Source organism: Amblyomma americanum, chromosome 3 (genome assembly GCF_052857255.1).
Source record: "Amblyomma americanum isolate KBUSLIRL-KWMA chromosome 3, ASM5285725v1, whole genome shotgun sequence".
Taxonomy (NCBI): Eukaryota; Metazoa; Arthropoda; class Arachnida; order Ixodida; family Ixodidae; genus Amblyomma; species Amblyomma americanum.
Genome location: NC_135499.1, coordinates 103762333 through 103783438, shown reverse-complemented (window position 1 = coordinate 103783438; position 21106 = coordinate 103762333). Strand labels below are relative to the sequence as shown.

The window sequence follows — 21106 nt, the reverse complement described above, 5'->3', positions numbered from 1 at the left end:
TTAATCGCTCGCAACCGATACGTCGAATCCACACGCTCTAGAATTTCCAAAGCTGCGCCACCCGATAAGTGCGGCTAGTGAGTATGCAGGGAGTTTTGCTACCGTATACCTAGCGCTCGCTGCCGCCGATAATAGTTCGTTGAGGCAGTCATGTTGTCCCGAGACGCTTGCCATGAAAAAAAAATGCGGAGACAAACAAATGCAAAACCGCACGCGGCGAAACGCCTCAAGTTGCAGCGGTTGCGGAAACTTCCCGAGAGACCGTTCTATCTAAGAAGAGCGGCGGTGATAAGGGCTAACAATGGCTGCCCACCAGTCGCCTAGCTTTCTGTCCTTTGGTATAAATGCGGCGCGAGGCGTTGTGAGCAGTAGGACGTGCCATCTTTCGTGGCTGATATTCGTACAGGAGTAAGCGAGTAAGTAACAAACTTTGTAGCAGTTATGACTGCTTTGCAGCTTTTTATACATGAGCGTTCTGCAGAAAAAAAAATATATTGCTTATGACTGTCATGCTCAGAGTGCACCATATGTATTCATGTATGTTTTGTCCTAGTTTTGTAAATGCTTAGTTTTGATTAGCGCACGCCTTTATTGGCGCTATTTGGGAAGCTCTGCTACCAAACCTGAGCACGTCTAGCAGGTAGGGACTTGAGCGACACCAAAAAAAAGTCTGTAATCACTTATGGTTCTCTTACTCTTGGTATAAACTGCCTTGTATTGGAAACTTTTCTTTGTATTAGAAAGAAATCAATAAACAATCACAATCGCAAAAATAGATACTTCAATGTCGCATGCAACATGACATTATGTCTGCCTTTTTTTCTTGAACGATGCAAGCACGAAGGTTGGCAGTATATGTCACGCAGAGAGCATGAATGTCGCTATGATTTAAAAGCTTAGTGTATGGGCGTCTTTTTCCGTAAGCATTGCATGGCAATAGCTCAGTGCAAACCACTAAATTGAGCGGTTTAAATCTCGAACAAAACCGATTGTTTGGTCCGCACACAAGTTCCTGGATATTATTTCGTCGCTTGGAAGGACTGTGAGCTTTCAGACTTCTTAGTTACTAGACGCAGATGCCATTGACTGATTAAGTACAATGTGTCATAGATACCCTGTCGGATAGGAAGTAATGCAGTGTAGTAGAGGGCCTAGGCCTCATTCTTTAACGTGGGCCAAAACCTCAGGCTGCCGAGAGTTTTGGATTTCTGCCTTATCAATATGCATTCGCCACGACAGGGATAGAGTCCGGGGGCTTCAGCTCTCGAATCCAAACGTCGTCGCTACTGAGGAAAACTTGTGGAATACTGCAGTTAGTTTCCTTTAAGTTATTGATTGGGCCCTAAAAATGTCGTGGAAGGAACAGGTAACAAATTACGCTTTTTTTGCTGAACAGATTTATTTATGAGGAAACAACGTGATCCCGTAATCACCGAATTTTCCTGTGATCTCAAACAGTAGAACAACTCATTTAAAGATTGGTTGCAGGAAGGCTTCAGCATAAGCTTACAAGAAGCTTCATTCGAATGAACGGTCGCAATGAACAGACGTTCGCAAATTGGACAGGACCAGGGCTATGCGCACAAGACTACCAGGGACCAATTTCATATCTTCATATAAACAGTGCTGATCTTATTTTTATCTCATTTAGGAGAGTTTGCGTACATAATTAAGGGGTACGAGAGATGCTACAGGAAAAGTGATGAAGAAAATTAAGCCTTAAGTTCTTCCGTGGCATGCAATGTGAATGCTGGTGGCTTTGAAACTCTTTTTATCTTCAAGTCACCAAAATGGGTGCGACATTCAGTATGCACTTTTGTAACACCTGCCTGCGAAATACCAAAGATACATGTGTGTACTTGAAGTATTATTACAATGTTCCGTAATCAATGGTCAAGAAAAAGCAAGGAAGAGGAAAGTGCAAGAAAACAGGATTTTCAGGGCGAGAAAAGATAGCAGCTATATTGCAGCCTCACTACCCCTCTCGAGCAAAGAAGCAAATAAGATTAGAAGCATTGTCCCAGTTGAAGTGCCAAGAAAGCGTGAGGATCGAACGATATGTGTTTTTCTAGCACCAATGCACTGAAATGGCGGTGCTTTAGCTCGTAGTTATCGGGGCAACAGGAAACGAACAGGCAACAGGAGCTACCCACTGCATTTAGCAACAAGCAGTACCAAGGAAGGACACTTGATTCCTGACACATCCGGGAAATGGAAAAGTCGAAAAAAATTCACAACTCGAAATATTTTGTTGGTATTGGCCCTTGCATTGCAGCACCTTAGAAATAGAAACAGCTACATTTATTGAGGACAGATTAATGCGACTGACATTATTATTAGCTCTTTACATGAGTTTCACTAGGTCTGAGAAGGATAGAATTGCCGCTCTTTAGCCAGACGCAATAATATAAATGAACAGCAATATTCAAATTCATACTGTAATCCTGACGCAGAAGTAAGGTCTTGGGAAATTTAGTGGCTTTTACCTCCGTATGCAGTTATTAATGAATGATTTTTCAGCACGCCTTCTTTATTTCAGGCAGCTGTAAATTTTTCTTTGCTTTCGTAAGCATGCCGGGATAGGAGATTTTTCAGCAGCGCAAAAATATGACTACCTTTAGGGGGATAACAGTAAAGTCTATGCTATTTTAATTGTTTTCAACGTATGCGATACGCCGGATGTTGAAAGGAATATCGCCTTAGCATCCTTTGTTATGCACATGTAGCTAGCATAATTTTTGTCACTATGCTTCAGAGAATGAAATACATTTCAGTGACTAAAACTGACCTGAAAATTTGTGATGATGCTCTATAATCGAGGCTAAAGATCACGGTGAATTTTCTACGTGTAATATATTACGGGTAATTAACTGTTGATTACTAGCAGCAATGTGAGAAGAGAGGCTAGTTAGTACTGCAATAGTGCCGCACTGGTTGGTATTGCGCTACGTTCATGTGGCACCTCCTTTCGTTAGTCATTGTTCTGTCCACACTGAGCGCATTAAATGTTCTGCGTTCTTAGCCTGTCACCGTATTTTAAACCTTAGCTCACTGAAGTTTATTGATTCCGCGTGTGCTAACGGTGATTTTGCTTTGAGTGTACCACCGCGATTCTGCTTATTGGCGATATAAAATAATTCTGAACACATCTTCACGTTGCTTATTCTGATGCGCATATAATTATTTCCATAAATATAACCTTGCGTATACTGCTGAGCCAGTGGCACCTTAATACGGCTATAAACAACCTGCCCTATGGTATTCGGCAAGTTATTTCAGTTACGCTTTAACGGCGCTATTAGTTATCTCGTCAAGCATCGCGGTCATGCTCACGAGTCATAATCGTTTTGGCAGCTGATGACCTTGCATGTAAGCTATCCTAAAGTATTGGTGTCGGGACTGAATAGAGCTCGCCTGCGAGCCAGGGCAATTCGATAAGCAGCTGCCTATTGTGCGTGTCTCAGAACGGGTTCAGCCAGGCTGTATTCCTTTTTCATACCGATAGACTCACTGTCAAGTAGGTCACCGCGATTTTCTATGACTTGTTGTTGCCACGCGAAAATATGTCAGTGAATCGAAGCAGAGCGAGAAGTTGGGCATGTTGGTAATGGTTCATCTTGATTGAAGGACAACGCAGAAAAAGACGAGGCACTTGATGAAACACACGAGCGCTCGTCGTGTGTTCCTTCAAGTGCCTCGTCTTTTTCTTCGCTGTCCTTCAATCAATATGTCAATGAAGGTATCTGAAGCTATGCGGTGCACTTTGAAAACCTTCGACACGAACGATTTGACATCGTTTAGTTCATGGCATGAATTATTTTTTTTATCAATGTAGCCATGACTTAACTTGATTCTCAAAATTGGCCTGTTGTAAAAACTTGCGAACTAGTAAGCAATGTTCACTGCGGAGGAACCTGATAGGTGGAAGTAAAAAAAATTGTTTTTTTTTCGCCTTATTATTTCAGGCGCGATGAAGCTTGCGGGGCCTCTCGTGCTTACCTGTCTATTCGCGGTCGCCTGTGAGTTGCATTTTCTTGCTCCGAACAGTTGCAAATTCGGCAATTAGTGCTTTTCAGTATATGGTGTTTAATGCTGGGAAAATATATTCCTTTCAGGTGGAGCCGCTTTCCGAACGTGAGTCCATTCTTTACGCAAATACCTTTGCAAGAAGGATTTATCCCGCTTTATATACGTACTCAGTGTGATCGAGTAGAATACGCTAAATGTGTATGATGATAGCTTGTGCGCAGTAAGGAAATTTATTGTTTACAGCAACGACAGTGTGAGTCTGTTTATTAATTAAGGTCTTAATTGATTATTAGAAATAATTTATAAATAGCGAATCAGGGCATGCGGTGCAAGGTGTTAATGCAATTAGCACAATTTTAAGCAAATCTCAAATAATTTATACCTCAGTATCGTTTTAAAACTACTGCTATAAAGAAAGAGTTTAAAATAGAGCCACGACGTGAAGGGGATTGTCTTGCCTCACTACGCACGCTGGCTACTGAGCAGTAAGTATATAGCAAGGAAGTTCTAGTAAAGGAAGAATAAAAAAAGATAAAAGAGTCTCTACATTGTCTATATTGAATCCCTCTGCTTCTATAATAAACAGAGGCTGCGCCTAAAAAAAAAAGTTCGCTTTCGCGTAGCGAAGGACATGCTGAAGAATAGGCACCCGAACCCGGATAGAATGTACGTGCGGTTTGAATGAAACAATTACGAATGTTTTGGTAGTTTCCTAGAGAATTTTTAATGTTAGCTGTAGCGTAGCTTTAGAAAAGAACCATTCAAACATGGAATGTGCAGTAACCTGCTTGAACATTGCACTATGTTGCATGTTTGACTGATGCACACGTTTTAGATTTGCGTTTGCTCTTTAACGTATGCTGGGCAGACATTAACAGAAGACCAGAAAAGTGCAAAAAGAACTGTAATATTTTGTAGTAAATGTTTGAATTGTATTCGAGTTTTTGTTGTTCCATAAGCCCTTCAAGGAATAAAACAATAACTTTTCGACTTCAAATTCAATCGGTTAATGAATGGTTGAACTTAAGCTCGATTTTCTTTTGCCAAGTAGGAAATTTCAAAATGTCCTTTTATATTTCGCTTTGCGCCGTTTATATAAACGGTAGTAGCTGCCGGTCAATGCTTTCGAAACCGGCGGCATGACAGAATTCCAGGCCATGACAAAAGATAATACAAGTTGCATTTGAAAGCGGAACAAAAAACGAGGAAATGAGCCGCCGCAACTGCTACTCCTTGCTACCATAAAGGGGTGTGTAATCCGACATGTGCAGTTTATATAGTAGGCCGGTGCGCGTGTGTTAAAAAATAAGCATTTTTAATGAAAAGCGGGAAGCTTATCTACTTTTGTCGCTTGAATGAGAGCAAAATGATGATAAATTATTAGCCTCAAACAAAGTCGTGATGATGTTGAGTGATGCTCAATCCTTTCGGCACGTTTTATTTCACTACATTTCAGGCACCTGGACAACGATAATGAAGGTGAGAAAAATCCACTTCAGCTCATTTTTTTCTTTCGTGCCGAAATTACCGGAAATATCTATAAATAGTGAACCACAGCGTTACACTACTTCTACTTAGTAAGCACTTCCCTGAAGAGATCGTCTGTCAGTGCTGGAAGCAGTGGAACGTTGTGAATGCATTTATTGTATCTTGCTATTGCCATATGAATTCCATTAACTGGCTGTCGTCTACTCTAAACGATGTAAAAAAAGTTATTCGCACCAATTTTATAGCTATGTCGATATGTTCCACCATTGTTTGACCGCGTTTGATCCCAGGCATTGAAGATATCGGACAAAATATTTAGTTTTCATTTTGATGATTTCTGAATGCTAATGAATAGTAAAACTGGGCTCCAGTACGGAAGCACACAGTAAATCAAATGCAAAATTCAAACCGGCTTCTTTATATGCAATGCAGCATAAATTTTAGGCTGCTTTGGTGTTAGATTTAGCTTGAAAATATAGACTGACCCGGAAGTAGGCGTTCTGGATTTCTGGAGGCTGATACTTCGACCTAGCTTCGATAAATATGTTGAAAAAAGACTCTTTCAGCAAGTTACTTAGTATTTATAAAATTGTTTCGCGACGAGAAAAAAAATTGCTCACACTTTTTTACTATCTACACCAAGCGATGCGCCGGCATTACAGGCATTACTTGCATTGACAGGCATTAAAAGGAAGCCGTCCTTACAATGACCGATAATAAACAAGATTCGCTCAGAGCTAGCTAAGTTTACATAGAAGAGCAATCTGGAAAATGCGAAAAGAGGTTTACATCTAAATGCCAATCACGGCAGTGCTGCTCCAGGCAGTGTATCCTTGCGTTAGGCTATGGTCCTACCTGTATTTGATTTTGTGCAAACCGCAGCACACAGTTAACCTGCATGCCGCTGGTCGTTCTTAACGGTTCCCTACATCTTCAGAATTTTATAGCACGGGGATTGCAGGCGCATATATGCTCTTAGACATGCGCAGGGTATGTTGCCGGGCTAGTGGGTAGTTGTCGAACATCATGAATCGCAGCGCTGGCAGACAAGTACACAGAGAGAACACACACATGCAATCAGCGCAATTGTATGTGTGTGTTCTCTCTGTGTCCTTTTCTGCCAGCGCTGCAATTCCATGATGTCTTAGTCCTGATTATTGAGCTACCTAAGCATCGCACGTTCTCCTCTTCAGCTTTGTTAAATTTCAAAAGCATTTGTCTAGAATATGTTATTGCTTGGGCCCGCTGTTAGCTGCAGGCAGTAGATGTGTAGTTTCGCAAACTAACATCACAGCCACGACATCTTTCGGAAAGCTTATGAGAATGATCGAGGGTGAAACTCATGTTTGTAAAAAAATCACATACCAACGAATATGCAGTAGAATAATTGTGGTGGAAAAGTCACAGTACTAAGCTTGAAGTGTACATGCGATTGGGAGGCTGCACAGCTTCTTTTAACATTTCTGCAGGACACTGATCTTGTCTCTAAATGGTGACAGCAGGAACGGACTATGGTCTCCTGTGATTGAATGTGTGCGTAGATGGTGTCTTCTGGAGTGGACCATGTTATGCTGTGAGTGAATGTGTGCATGGATGGTGGCACTGCAATGGATTATGTTCTACTGTCACTGAATATGTGCATAGATGGTGACTTCTTGAGTGGACTATGTTCTACTGTGAGTGAATGTGTGCATAGATGGTTACTGCGGGATTGGAATATGTGCTATTATAAGTGACTGTGCGCATATCGGAGTAGATCGGACAGGTTTTAGGTCATTATTAACATATAAGTGACGCGACGGTGGAGAAATTGCCGGCAGAATAAGCAACGCTAATCCTACCTGTAGCATACAACTGAACTCAACTCAACTCAACTCTGGGGCTCTGTTTATTTCTGTCAAACCCGGTGCTCTCTGAGGTTGTTTGTATTGATGCTTATGCCCCAGAGGTTAGGAACATCCACCCGGCTGCATTAGAGGGCATTAACGTTACTCGCTTCGCAGTGCCGCCTTCTACGCTGTGAAAAGCACGGGAAGTGCAGCATTCATGCTAGTTCCCGAGAGGGTACCCAAAAAATCTGCTGTTTCTTGAGCACTGGAGCCCTAGAAACCCGAGATGCGTGCATTAGGTGACATTAAGCTTGGTCTTTTCCGGCATGCCGCATTTTGGCCAGACGACAAGACGAGCGAATACCGCCAGTGGGGCCAGTTCCCGTGGGACCAGCCAGGAAACCCGCCGCCAATCTTCCCGCCAGATGATTTCCTAATGCCCCGGACCGGCCGATGGAGGAGCCTAAAGAGGACATCGGACGACCCCTCGGGACCTTGGAGGTAAGTAAGGCCTGCATATATCCACGACGGTTGAGTTAAAGCACTGGCTTCTCTAACAAACGCTGCAGAAACGGTTCTAATTAAACAGGGTTGAAAGGCTTTATAAAACGTTTCTGGACTTAACCCTTTCCTTAGAAATTTCGTCATGATTTGAAGCCGCTGCATTAGCTCAATGCTAAGGTATTCATACGCTGAGCATGGGTATAAGGTGCAATACTCAGTGCTATGAGACACATTTGTGAACGCGAATTACTGAGGCTTAGGTACAGGTTAAAAGCCTTACGTAATTAGCATTATAGTAGAGATTTTCGCTACAGCTCACGTCATAGTACACTGTTTTCTCGCAAAATTAACTTTTTTCCATTCCGTTACGTGGATGCGGGAAGAACGTGAGCCTTTTTGATTTTTGCTAGTGTATCATACCGATCTGTCATTTCGTGCTAGGTTTGGCTTATGGCTTTTTAGGCGTTTAACGTCCCAAAGCGACTCAGGCTATGAGGGATGCCGTAGCGAAGGACTCCGGAAATTTCGACCACCTGGGGTTCTTTAACGTGCACTGACATCGCACAGTACACGGGGCTTTAGAATTTCGCCTCCATCGAAATTCGACCGCCACGGCTGGGATCGAACCCTGGTTTTTCGGGTCAGCAGCCAAGCGCCGTAACCACTGAGCCTCCGCGGCGGGGCATTTCGTCCTAGGTATTATAAGGCATATATACATGAATTTGGATGACGTTCATAAAAATAAAATGGCAGTTTGTCGGGAGGGATTCATAGTTATATATGCATGAAACAAGCAACACGTACACACACAGAGCGCAGCTCTGTGTGTGTACGTGTTTCTTGTCGCTGTCCCACTCTTTTCAAATGTTTTCGGGGTGCTAATGAGCAAAAAAAAATGCTTTCGCAAGTTTAAGAAAACAGAGTTTACTGGAAGGCTACGCAGCGTGAGGAGCTATGTAAGTTCTATTGTCTGAGACGATACCTCTATACCGGGCATAGCGAGCAAAGTGAAAGAATTTTATTATAATCTCTGCAGCCATGTCAGGTAAAGAAATAGTGCGAAACAGCTTTTCAAAAATGAATGAATCGCACAATAATCGGCGCTTCAGCAAATATCATAATCAAAGAAAAAGATCATGCACAAAAGGGAGAGATGCAGATAGAGACAAGTACAGCGCACAGTTCTGTCTATAAATCTGTCCTGGATCGGCGCGGTGTTTTTCCTTCATAGCGGACCAAAAAGAACGCATCCCACTATCCATTCTTGTACTTGTGAGAATATTTCAGGCTAACAGCGATTTAAGTAAATCTGCGACAAGCACTAGATTGCTTTAGTGTGCTTTTTAAAAAGCGACAATGGTGTATTCGATTGATATTCCTCTAGATTACGTTTACAATGTATACGTGTGTTTCCTAATAAGAACAAAATTGGGTTCGCTTGGCTGCCTTCTAAAGAATGCTGCCAATAAACAAGGCAAGACTGTTAATACAAAGGAGTCCATTCTGCTGTTGCATCTGAAGTATCATTACGTCATATTCCTCTTTATCCACTCAGAGGAGAACAAAAAAATTACTGCGTGTTTTCTTTGAAAATGGCTGCTTAAGCAGCTGCCCGCTTTAAAAAAAAATCTGCTTGGTTTTAAAGGATGAAGGCTCGTAATTTTTTGCTCTGAACGTCGCCTTTACAAGAACGTCAGAAGCTTTCAGGGCGGCAAAAATGTCAGATTGCTTGCACTTTATGAACTAAGTGACAATATTTTTCGCGCCCGTAGTGCAAAAAAATATAATGGTTTCTGAAGAAGAACCTTACGTTCATCCTTCTGTTTTAATTTCAGAGACATCTTGAAGGAATACCAAGGTAAGTAACAAGTATTTTCGTTCAGGAGGCGTCAAAATAAAAATAAAAATCAATGCAAACGAAATCGCTCTAAACAACACCATTTACAACATGATCAAGGATCCCATTGATTTCGGCTTTGGGCACCAAAATATTCGACTTAATGTAAACGCACCATCACACCATATTTCGATCGACGCAGCGCAGATCTTGAAGTTCGCGGCGTGCTCTTGGCAGAAACTAAGAACGCTTATGCGCTGAAGAGAAAGTTCTTCACGCGAAGCGTTAAAGAATAAAAGTTGATTCTATTCAACACGATATGTCAAATTAGATTGGAGCGGCACTTTCCACGGTGTATCATACAGGTAAAACACTGCATATAACTTTCAAAAAATATAGTAGTGATGAAGAAAACTACAGTTATACCTGCAACCCTGAGAGCTAGTAAACACATTGTAAAGAAGAAGATGCGTAGAGGATAGAAAAAGTAAGCTAGAAAACTGCCTCGGCCACCGTGTTTTAAAAATCGGTATGATGTCATTTCGCGACGTTGGGCACAATTTGTTGACGAAGCAAAAGCTGTAACAATTTTCTTGTAGAACAGTTTTCTTCAGAAAAATTGTACAGACAACTAAGGCCCTCGCTCAGCCGGAAGTGTGGATTGTGTTTGGAGTTCAGAATTGTATTGGCAGTTGGAGTTCATTTGGATGCGTTTTGTCAATGTGACAGTGGGATACATTCGAAGAAGTTAACTCTGCTGGACACGTTATTTATAACGATTACCAATCCCAAACTAAAGCTACCGTTTTCCGTCACTACTGAACATGTTCTTTACCCTGTTACAGTTGCCTAACTCAAAACTGGAGTTTTTGACACTTTATTCCAAATTTGTGGAGCTGCTTACTTTATGGTGTAAAATATTTGCCCTTCCGAAAGCAAGAGTATGTGCTGCAACAAGGGAGACGCTTATTTGCCGATTACACGTGATAATCTGACGGCATCTGCAGGCTGCTGGCTGGCGCTCGTGCGTGTTTGTTCTGTCCATGCCGAGCACAATTGGTAGGTTTCACTTTACTTGACCCGAGTACGTCATAACTGTCGCGACTAATGAGAGAATTTGTGACAAGCCACAATGCCACCAATAAGCGATTTTTGATTACATACATCAACATATTTTTTTGTTCCGTGATTAGGCTTTTAATGTGGCGAGGAGAGTGGAGGCAGGAGAGGCGGACGGTTGGCAGATGAAGAAAGGGGCTGAGCTAAGGGTGTCATGTGACTTGGAACATGAGCTGATGACGTCATAACTTACTCGATCAATCAGCGAATGTTTCACAAACCACCATGCCGGATATTTTTTGTGAGGAGACTTTAATGCAGAGGGGAGCTGAGAGCGGGAAAGAAAGGGCGGGAAGGAGAGCAGGGCGATTGACACGTGTGGGAGGTGGATAGTTGGAGGGGATAGGGTGCATAGTGAGATCACAATGGCATCGACTGATTTAAATACATCACTTATTAAAAGCAGGACATATGCACAATGACAAAGAAAGTTGTACTCAAGCTTCATGAGCAAGTAAGACCACTGCGGTCATTATTTCGAATGTCGTGAATTAACGCTTAGGTTTAAAGCAGTAAATCATCAGTTCTGTGAACAGATAACTGTAAGAAGTAGTCTTGTTCTGTGTACTGAAATAGTTATTTCCTGTTTATTAAGTCTTTTATCACAGTTTGTAAATGCTACTGTCTTCATGTAACAGTTAATTTGGAATTATGAAGGAGTTTTGTTAATTTCGTAAACTGAGCAGAAGGAAACATAGATTGGTTTACAAACAAACGGATAAGGGCGATCATTTTCACGCAGTGTGAAATGTCCGCAGCGTGAAATGTCTTGGAGATCTCTGAGCATAAGACCTATGATTATGTTCTGCTTTTTGCAGGCGACAACAGTGATGAGTATCGCATCTGGGGCAAGTTTCCATGGGAGCGTCCACAGAACCCGCCACCTTTTGTGCCACCTAGTGACACGATGGCATTCTCACAGATCGGTCGTCAGTGGAACCAGGATTACCTAGCAGGAAAACCAGAAAGACCAGCTAGGTGCGTGCGAGGCTGGGATTCTTTGGCTAATCACTACAGCTTAGTTTCGTGATGCAGGTACTCGATTCAAATGGCAGCTTGCCCCAAGGAAAAAAAGACAGTATTGGATTTTATTGTCGGGTTGTTCAAAGTAGCGAAAATGTTTCCTTTAATCATTTTAATCACCACCCTGCATGGAAGAAATTTCCGCGAAGTGGCGTCTATGATTTTTTTATGTGTTTTGCTTGTAGTCGTCGGGAAACAGCCTCATCGCTTTCTTCGGTACGCGACGCACAGCCAGAGCGCCCTGGGAGGGTGTTGGTCAGCGCGTCTGTTTCTACGAAGTTCGCCACTGTGGATGGTGTTTTAGGCTCCTCAATTCGAAACTCCCATGCCGATGCTTAGCGCGCCTGACAAGACCGCGCAATCTAACCCGACGTCTATAGAACGCGTATCCTGTTATAGCAGCCGTCGACATGTGTCTGTGGGCGCAAGTTCACTCCAATAAATAGTCTCACATGGAGTCATTCTGCTATTTTCTAGCTTACGTGACTCTCTTGACCACTATGTGACACTGCTCTGAAACTCCTAAATAACGGAGTTGGCGGAAGAGGAGGCGACCGGGAGTGACGCTTGCTCGGTCCTTATAGCGTGCTCTTCTCATTGACAGGAAGCAGGTCGAGTCCCAGTGGCAGGTTTTGCTACTCGACGAGAAACCGGCCGAGTTTGATCGGTAAAAATACGCTGGCGTTGATAGTATGGTGCACGAAAAATACAATTGGCATTAGAGACGGCGTCAGATTAGTACTGCGACATGCGTAAGTGTGTAACGTGATAGCTTGCGTGGAGACTGCTGCTTAGTATGAAAAATAACTTGGCGCTAATCGTTCACATGCGAGAGACTGCAGATCAAACTCAATTTAGCTTCAATCGTATATATGTCAAAACACATTAATTTAACTCACCTGTATTACCTAACGCAATTAGGCTCTGGAATAATCTTCCGGACAACATAATACCGTGGTCTGGTTTCTGTAGAGTTAAAACGGCCCTATGTACGCATTTATCCCTTTGGTATTGTTTCAAATGCTGTTCTACAATTTCAGTTGGTTTTATATTTTCTCTGATGTACCACTGTTTTTGAGTGCACCTGAATACTACTTCTTCGCATATTCGTGTTTTGCGCTTTTTTAGCATTTTCTGTTTTTTTGTTGAGATGTTTTTGGTCCGTTTTAAATCAACTTTGTGCTCTTACCGTTTTAAATCATCTTTGTGCTGCCTTGTACCGCGTCCTTGGACCGTTATCGTTGTTTATTATTTCTATATATTACTTTCCTTGATACCATCTTCCTCAATGCTCTTCGATGCCTGTGAGGTATAAATAAATAAATAAATAAAAATAAACAAAGCGTTCAAGGTAAAGCCAAGCATGCTGTCTCAGTGACCCTTTAGAGATCTGCTTCGCAAAACTGACGGCGGAATATAATAAAATATTCGGTGAGCGAGTGCGCTGTGCGCAGCAGAGGCGATGCCGATGTCTCTGCCAAGGAGATCATCATAAAATTTATTTGTTTGGAGCCACCGAACTTCATTTAATTGTGTACAAAAAAGTCTGCATTGTTTTTTGTTGGAATTAGAAAAAAAATATTCAATTTATCTTGATGTCTTCTTTACAGATACTCGGGCCAAGATGACGACGGTAAGTTTAAGAGTTTGTGTACTAAACGGTCTCCTTTCTCCCCCTTAAAAAATGCGCTTACACGCAAATAATAGATGGTGGCAACCGGCAGAATGGATTGAAAACTCCGCGAGAGTTAGCGTGTTAATCATCAGATTAGTACGTTGATTTTTATCAAGTCTTGCTTTGTAGGTCACATAAGCACAGCGTAGTGCAGAACATACTTTTATTTGATGAAAGGAAAAATTTTTTTGCATCTTTACGACTTTTTGAAGGGACACCAAAAGACAACCGATGCAAAATTTTCCGTTTAAGATAATATGTTTTGCCTCTTTCTGGCCATGTCGATGATGTGTGGGAGCAAAAGACAGGTTTGTTGCTGTGAAAATTGCGTTTGAGATTCTTCTCGTCATACGTTTCGAACTCCTGACGTCTTTACCGAGAAAGACTCCGCGAATACTGTCTTTATGTTAGTGTCATCGTAGCGTTCATCCTCTGGAATCTGCGCGAAAAAGAACTGTCCACATGAACCGCAGTTTTCTTCCGAAATTGGCAGATGATAGCGACACCTCTATTACATCACTGGCTTTTCTGGCTTGTAAAAGCTCCGCTTCAAGTGCTAGTAGCGATTTTGATGTTAGAATGCCGTAACCGATGGACAGGGCCGAAATGATTTTTTCCTCAGAGTCCTTCTAAAAAGTTGCATTGAGAGCAGCCCATCCGGAAGACAGCAATACCCTGTGTGGGAAAGCATATCTGCACCGAAATCGTGCACGGTGACGGTCAAAACACGAGTAATTAGGGCAGTATCGATAGCAATATGGCTGAGGCAGTCAAGGTAGCCAAAAAATTCTACATAGGTCTGCGCAGTTGACGACATAATAATGGCGGAAGTGAGAGTGGAGTCAAGAATTGTGTATCCGGCTGGTAACGAAAGAGAAAGCAAACAAAGGCGTACAGGCAATGAAAAGAGGAAAAGAACCAGGCGATGATCAAGTAACTATAGGAATTCGTTAAAAGACTGTAGAGAGATTGTGCCACAAAAAAAAATTACGAGGACGTATAGGCTTCGCCTTAGAGTAGACGTGCTAGCGCATTCTCCTTTTTTCTAGTTTTATTCCTTTTCTTATTTCTCACCTAACACTTATCCATAATCACAATATCCACAATCACATTTATCCACAATCACAACAGAGCAGCATTGAAAGTGGTAATGAAAAACATTTACTTAGGGCAGGCAGTAACCGCAGATCAGGACTACGAAACTGAAATAACCAGGAATATAAAAAAATATTCGATGTACATGGGGCAGGCATTCTCAGGTGATGAATAGCAGTTTGCCAATACCCCTGAAGCGGAAAGTAAATAACAGCTGTATTTTACCTATGGGGAAGAAACATAGACACCAACGAAAAGGTTTGAACTTATATTGAGGACAACGCAGCGAGCTATCGCAATAAAAATGATAGGTGCTGAGTTAACAGAATGGAGTGCAGAATGAATTAGAGGGCAAAGGCAAGCTAATAAAATCCTAGTTTGCATCAAGAAAAAATGTCATAAGCTGCGTATGCATTGTGAAGGCAAGATAAGGGATTTTCAACCTAACGGATTGTGCTGCAAGGAAAGGCAAGTGAAGCAGGTGCCGGCGGAAAGCCAAATTGGCGGATGAGTCTAGGAAGTTTCCGGGATAATATGGCGGCTATTCGCACAGAAAAGAACCAACTGGTGATATATAGGATAGGTTTTTGTCCTGAAGTAGATGTAGTTAGAGTGATGCTGACACTACATAAATGAGTATATTATGGAGAGGATCGAGTAGGTTCTTAAGAGGGAAGGTAGCCTAAAACTGGTCGAGAAGAAGTCGGCCAAGGACAAAAATCAGATGTTCGCCCTTACAAACAAGGAGGAGAATGTCACCACCACAGATAAGATTTTAAATTGTCTAAGGAACTTTACACACATGTTTACAGTGCCCGCAATAAACAGGATGACAATGATGAAGCCTGTTGTGTGGAATGATTGGGCATCCCCTCTGTAACAAAAGGGAAAGTAAAGAGCGTTACAGGCAACACAAATGGTGAAGTGGCGGGTGAGGACAAGGTATCTTGAGATTTCTTGAAAGTCGGTGGGGACAATGTGCTGGAAAGACTTGCTACCCCGTGTACTAAGTTCCTCATTACCTCGAGGGTACTAATTTTGAAGGACGTTAACGTAATATTTATCCATAACAACTGAGACGTCAAGAAGTGAAAACCTTGAAGGCCGACCTCCTTACTCTGCCTCGTTTAGAAGTTATTTCGTGAGGTAATGGCCAATAGTATGAGAGCGCCCTTAGAATTTAGTCATGCAAAGAATCAGTCTGGTTTTCGGAAAGGCTACTCAAAAACGGCCTATATTCACGACATCATTGAGGTGAAAAAAAATAAGCACATCATCACCAACCTCTTCATATGGACTTTATAGATTTCGAGATAAATTGAGAAGTACATTAATGAAAGGGACAGAATTCAGCCGGCGTCAAAACGGTGCTGACATGCCAGCCAGTGTTGGTGAAGGATTTTGGGCCACCAAGGCGAATACAGAAGGACATATATCTTGTATATTTATATAGATTGCGAGAAAGTATTTCCCTCAGTCGAAATATGAGCAGGTATGAATGTATTGTGTAACCAGAATGCACAAGAAGCATTTTTATAAGTGTATGGCGGTGGCACAGCGACCATAGTCATACACGTGGAATTGATAAAATAAAAATAAAAACGGACGTCAGGCAAGGCGAGACGACCTTTGCAGACCTATTCACCGCTTCTTTACAAGAGTATCTAGAGAACTAAAGAGTTGGGAATGAAATGTATTGACAATATGTGATTAATCTCTGATTTGCTGATAAGATTGCCCTCCTAAGCAATGGAGGGGAGGAATTGCAAAGCATGATCGAAGACCTTGTAAGCCCAAGCAGAAATGTGGGCATATAAATTAGTATAAAGAAATATAAACAAATGTTCAGCACTCTCAAAAGAAAACAACAGTTTTCAAGACAAAGATATCGTGGAAATGGTAAGGGAATACACTTACTAAGGGCAGCAGCGACCGCTGATTAGAGCCATGAGAGTTAACTCGGAGAGTTAAGAATGGATGGTGAGCATTAGGCAGGCAGGCTCAGGTCATGAATTGTAGTTTAGCAATATGAATCAAGAGGAAACTATAAAACAGTCGTATGTTACCGGTGGTAACCTACATGACAGAAACGTGGAGAGTGGAGGGGAGGGTTGAACTTAATTAGAGAAGAGCGCAATCAGCTGTGGAAATATAACTAATAAGTGCAAAGCTCATAGTTATCCAGAGAGAGCATGCTGGTTATTTCAGTAGACCGGAGATATTGATGTCCAATTCGAAATCGAGAAGACGTGGGCGTGGCCTGTGCAGATTTAAAGAGAAGACAAGTTTAGCACCAATCGTCACAAAGTGTGCTGGGTGGACGAGATTAGGAAGTTTACGGGATATGGTGGCCACAGCTGACAGATGAAAATGCTAGTATGGGGGATATGGGAAAGGCCTTTGAGCAGCAGCGGAAACAGTTATGGTTATCATAATGACAATGACCCTTAGGAAGTGAAACCCCGCCTGTGTTGTTGTCATGATGAGGAATTGTAATTTTTATGTTCCGCCTTACTATAAATCCCGAAGGACGCTAACGTAATATTTATCAATAATAAATGAGACGCCAAGAAGTTAAAAGCTTGAAGACTAACCAGCTTACTGTGCCTAGTGAACTATTCTAAATGTAGAACAATAATGCATTCGTATAGCATAGGCACTGCAGCGCGCATGAAAAGTCTCGTCATTATAACCGCCGTCGTTGCGAAGGAGCAGGGGGCCGAAAATTGCACGTAGTGAGAGAGGACCGTGTATCGGGTGGGTTACTTGCCTAAGTTATTTGTTTCATTTTTTATTAGCTTGCTGTACCTTCGTTTTCGAAGCAGACTGTTTACATCGTCCGCTAACAATGATTCATAGTGTCCTGCAGTCGTAGTAACTAAACCGGGACAGAAAAAAATTAACGTGCATTTTGTAAATGCGAAAGCATTTCGAGCTTATTTGTATTATTTACTATTATAGATTTTTATGGCGCAAGGGCATCTGTGGCCAAAAAACGCCATGGCATAAGATATTTTCTTCTACTCAAGTCGGGGTCAAAGACCCATTTCCCAAGCATTTCACCCTAAACAAGCCGAGGAACAGACGATGGGGAAGCTTGTACCCTTTTTATCGCCGGTGGGTACGCGGCGACACTGGGGATTGAACCCCGCACCTCTCGCATGCGAGGCAGATGCTCTAATGACTAGGCCACCGCTGCGATCAAGAGGTTAGATTTAAAGCCTTTAACTCCATTCACTGCTCCAGCAAGGATCCACATTTCAGGGAAGAGCTGGTAGTCTCTTCCAGCGAAGAGTCCTTTCCGCGTGTCAATCGAGAATAAATTAAGTGATTTCGCAGATGTCGCTAGTATGGTCGTTGCGTTGCTTTGGAAGGTGATGTTAGTGTCACCGTATATTTCATAGGTTAAGTACTTGAATTAACTGGATTTGCACTGCTTTTATTAAGCCAGCTGGCAAGTAATTGCTCGGTTCATGTTTAAATCGTCCTCATCTACTAGTATAGTAGTTCCGACAAAACCGGTTTCGACTTTAAAATCAAATTCATCAGTATTCCCAGAAACTTGCCTGTAATCGATCATCGGAGGTCTTGGAAGTTCTCATGATATTTTTCGCTTACACCCGTACCAGTTTCTACGCACTTTGATGCCAATTTTGGTCCTTTTAAGATGTTATGGAGATGGAATTGTCGGTAGACATCTCATTAGTTTTGCTGAGAGAAACATCAGTAAAATAAATAATTTGAGGATACTTTGCGCAAAGTTGCACATCAATGAAACTATAGCTATGAACCTAAGAATGCAGAATGACAATTGAAAGAAATGAAACAAGGAGAAGTGTGGTGACTGCGAATTTACCAGCTGTGCATAAAGGCATAGTACGCTCTTTTACACGAATAAAAAAGCAAAAATGCTTAGCCTAAATAGCATAATACACAGAATATTGTATAGATTTTCTCAACTTACCTTCATTTTCTACTAGATGAGCACACAGCCGAGGAGCCCCTGGCTACGTTTATGGACCGCAAGCTCACCAGGGTCGCCCGATCACTTTGGCCTGGCAAGCCGTGGCAGAAACCATGGAACCCTCCCCCTTTCCTGCCAGATCCTTATCCTGAACACGATTAATTTGCCCTGGCCGGCTGCTATCAACTGCTATCAACTCTTTGAAGAGACGTCTCAGGACATCGACCAATCTGAATCCTATTTTGTCAAAGGGAACAAGCGTTCTTCAATAGAGCACTGAACACTGGAAGCTGTAACCTTAGTTTTCATGTTCAGCGCTTAATCATGACAATGACTGGCCGACAAATAAAGTGTGTGAACGCTGCATGAGTGTGACTTGCCACTCTAGCGTACCAATTTTTCGCAGTCAATAAAGAGTTGATTATATCCGTGCCACCAAGAGTTGTTTGCAGTAGGTATCGTTCTTGCCATTAGTGTTGTTCACGATCAAACGACATCATCCATGGCGTTATGCTTCTGTAATAAGGTGCGTAGTGGCAGTGCCTGAAATTCTATTTAGTTAGTGGCAAACGTTTATAAAGACGAACATAAGCGATGCTTTAAATTTTCAAGGCAGCTATCTAGACAAATTAATGACCATTAATTTTTATATGATTGAAAACTTCGAACTTTGTAATGAACCGAATATTAAGTTGCACCTCAATTCCGAAAAAAAAATTTGGGAGTAACGTTATTCATAGCTGGAGAGCCGTACACCCTTGTAAGACGCAAGGCGTGCACAGCGCGAAGACAATTGTTCTGAGGAGGAGGAAAAAGGATTGAAAAACTGTGTGAAGCAACACGAGAGCTTCCTTGTACCGGATGATGAGTTTTCAACGTGCATACTCATACTGGTGAGCAGCTGTGACAACTTAATTCAATGCAGTAGCTGGAAATGCGTTGAATAGATACTTGCGGAACAGTAAATGGGTTTCACACACTGTTTTGTTCAATGAAATTCGCGCATTCAGAGAGTGCTATGAAGCTCGCTTTTTCAGAGATCATTAGGCGAAGAAATGAACTTGGCTATGTTGACTGGATCTTTTGGCACAGTGTGTCTAGCGATCACGGAATATCATAATAATAGTGCCAGTGCAGAAGGGTGGTCAAAATCAAATTATGTTACTGCACACTATTCGGTTACCCATGACACTGACAACCCTAAACCACTAAGATTTGAATAGCTTTAGGAACTGTGCACTTCGCATGAGCATCGCTAGTCGATAGAAAAGGAGTCTTCATAAACCGCTCTATGTTGAAGGTATTTTGGAGCGGAAAAACCATAGCTACAGAGCGTTGTTTTCAGAAGGATGCTCCGCAGGTGGTGCACTGAAAAGGGAGCTAGATGACAGAAGAAATTACCACTACGAAGTGTTAATTCATGCACGTGGGTAGTGTTGAAAGTGATGCTGGTGAATTAAGAAAGAAAACCAGGTCAAATAATCTGCATGCCATTCTGGCTGTCAAAAGTTCAACTTCAGCCGCTAAGTTTACACAAAAATTCAGCGATGCTATTAATTCATTTTCTTGAACAAAGAACACACGAGCCTATAGTTACACGGATCTGTATATTAAAGAACGGCATATAGCGCCTGAATACATACAAGAAACACACACGAAAGACTTACGGGATGATGCACTACTCGCCACTAAATCATACTGAGCCCTCACACAGTTATGTAAATTCAATCACGCAGCCCATGCATGGATGGATGGATAAGATGCATGGATGGATAAGGCTCAACCCTTTAAATCGGGCAATGGCTCAAGCCACCTAGCCACGCATGGTCAGCACACAGCGCCATCAGTTGAAATCAAGATGGGAAAAGCAGAGTCTAATTAGTACGAAGGGTACAATGGAGACAAAGTACCTCTACGCCTGATTTACTAAAACAGAATGGTCGCTTCCGCGTCAGTTTGCCTTTTTATAAATTAAAAAAAAATATTTCATAAAATCTTTGCATCTCAATTTCACTGCTCACACATGCGTACCAAGTGGGGCATCGGCTTATGAATACCATCCTTTTCTTCTTGTACAAGGTACAATCTCTCATCCTTCAGTTACATGCAAATGAAGTAATCCGTTTTTCCGACACAGGACTCGAGAAGACACGGCGGCCTCGCTAGGGTTTCATGCGCTTGTCGTAGCCATGTCCCACACAAATAAGCCCAATAGGTGGATCAGGTGGATACCTCGAATATTTGTGATAACACTACAATGACGGCCTGTCTCTTCGCGACCGCTTCGAGGCTGTGTCACTTTGTGAAAATGGGCACCACCTTAGGTCTTGCTTGCGAGGATCGTGTGCATAAGCTCTGTTTGGGCACATTTTTTCTTTCCGTGGAAGCGTTATCCATCTGCAACTCTGAGTGTGTTGTAATCATTTTAAATGCGGATAAGTTCTAAGCACATTCATATTGTTATAGCTATGTGTACGTTAGCCCGAACGCACAGAATATTTGCAGGCTCCATAAAATATGATTCTGCACAAATAGTTAATGCA

General features: G+C 42.1%; 1 protein-coding gene across 1 annotated transcript; it reads left to right on the top strand.

The window, feature by feature from the left end:
• The first annotated feature begins 320 nt into the window (after positions 1-320).
• On the top strand, positions 321-18934 carry LOC144124786 (uncharacterized). Its single transcript, XM_077657662.1, has 9 exons — positions 321-416; positions 3966-4019; positions 4116-4134; positions 5486-5508; positions 7691-7847; positions 9686-9708; positions 11625-11784; positions 13440-13462; positions 18580-18934. Exons 2-9 carry the CDS (start codon positions 3971-3973, stop codon positions 18723-18725), a joined length of 600 nt encoding a protein of 199 aa, XP_077513788.1. The 5' UTR covers positions 321-416; positions 3966-3970; the 3' UTR covers positions 18726-18934.
• Positions 18935-21106: the final 2172 nt, after the last annotated feature.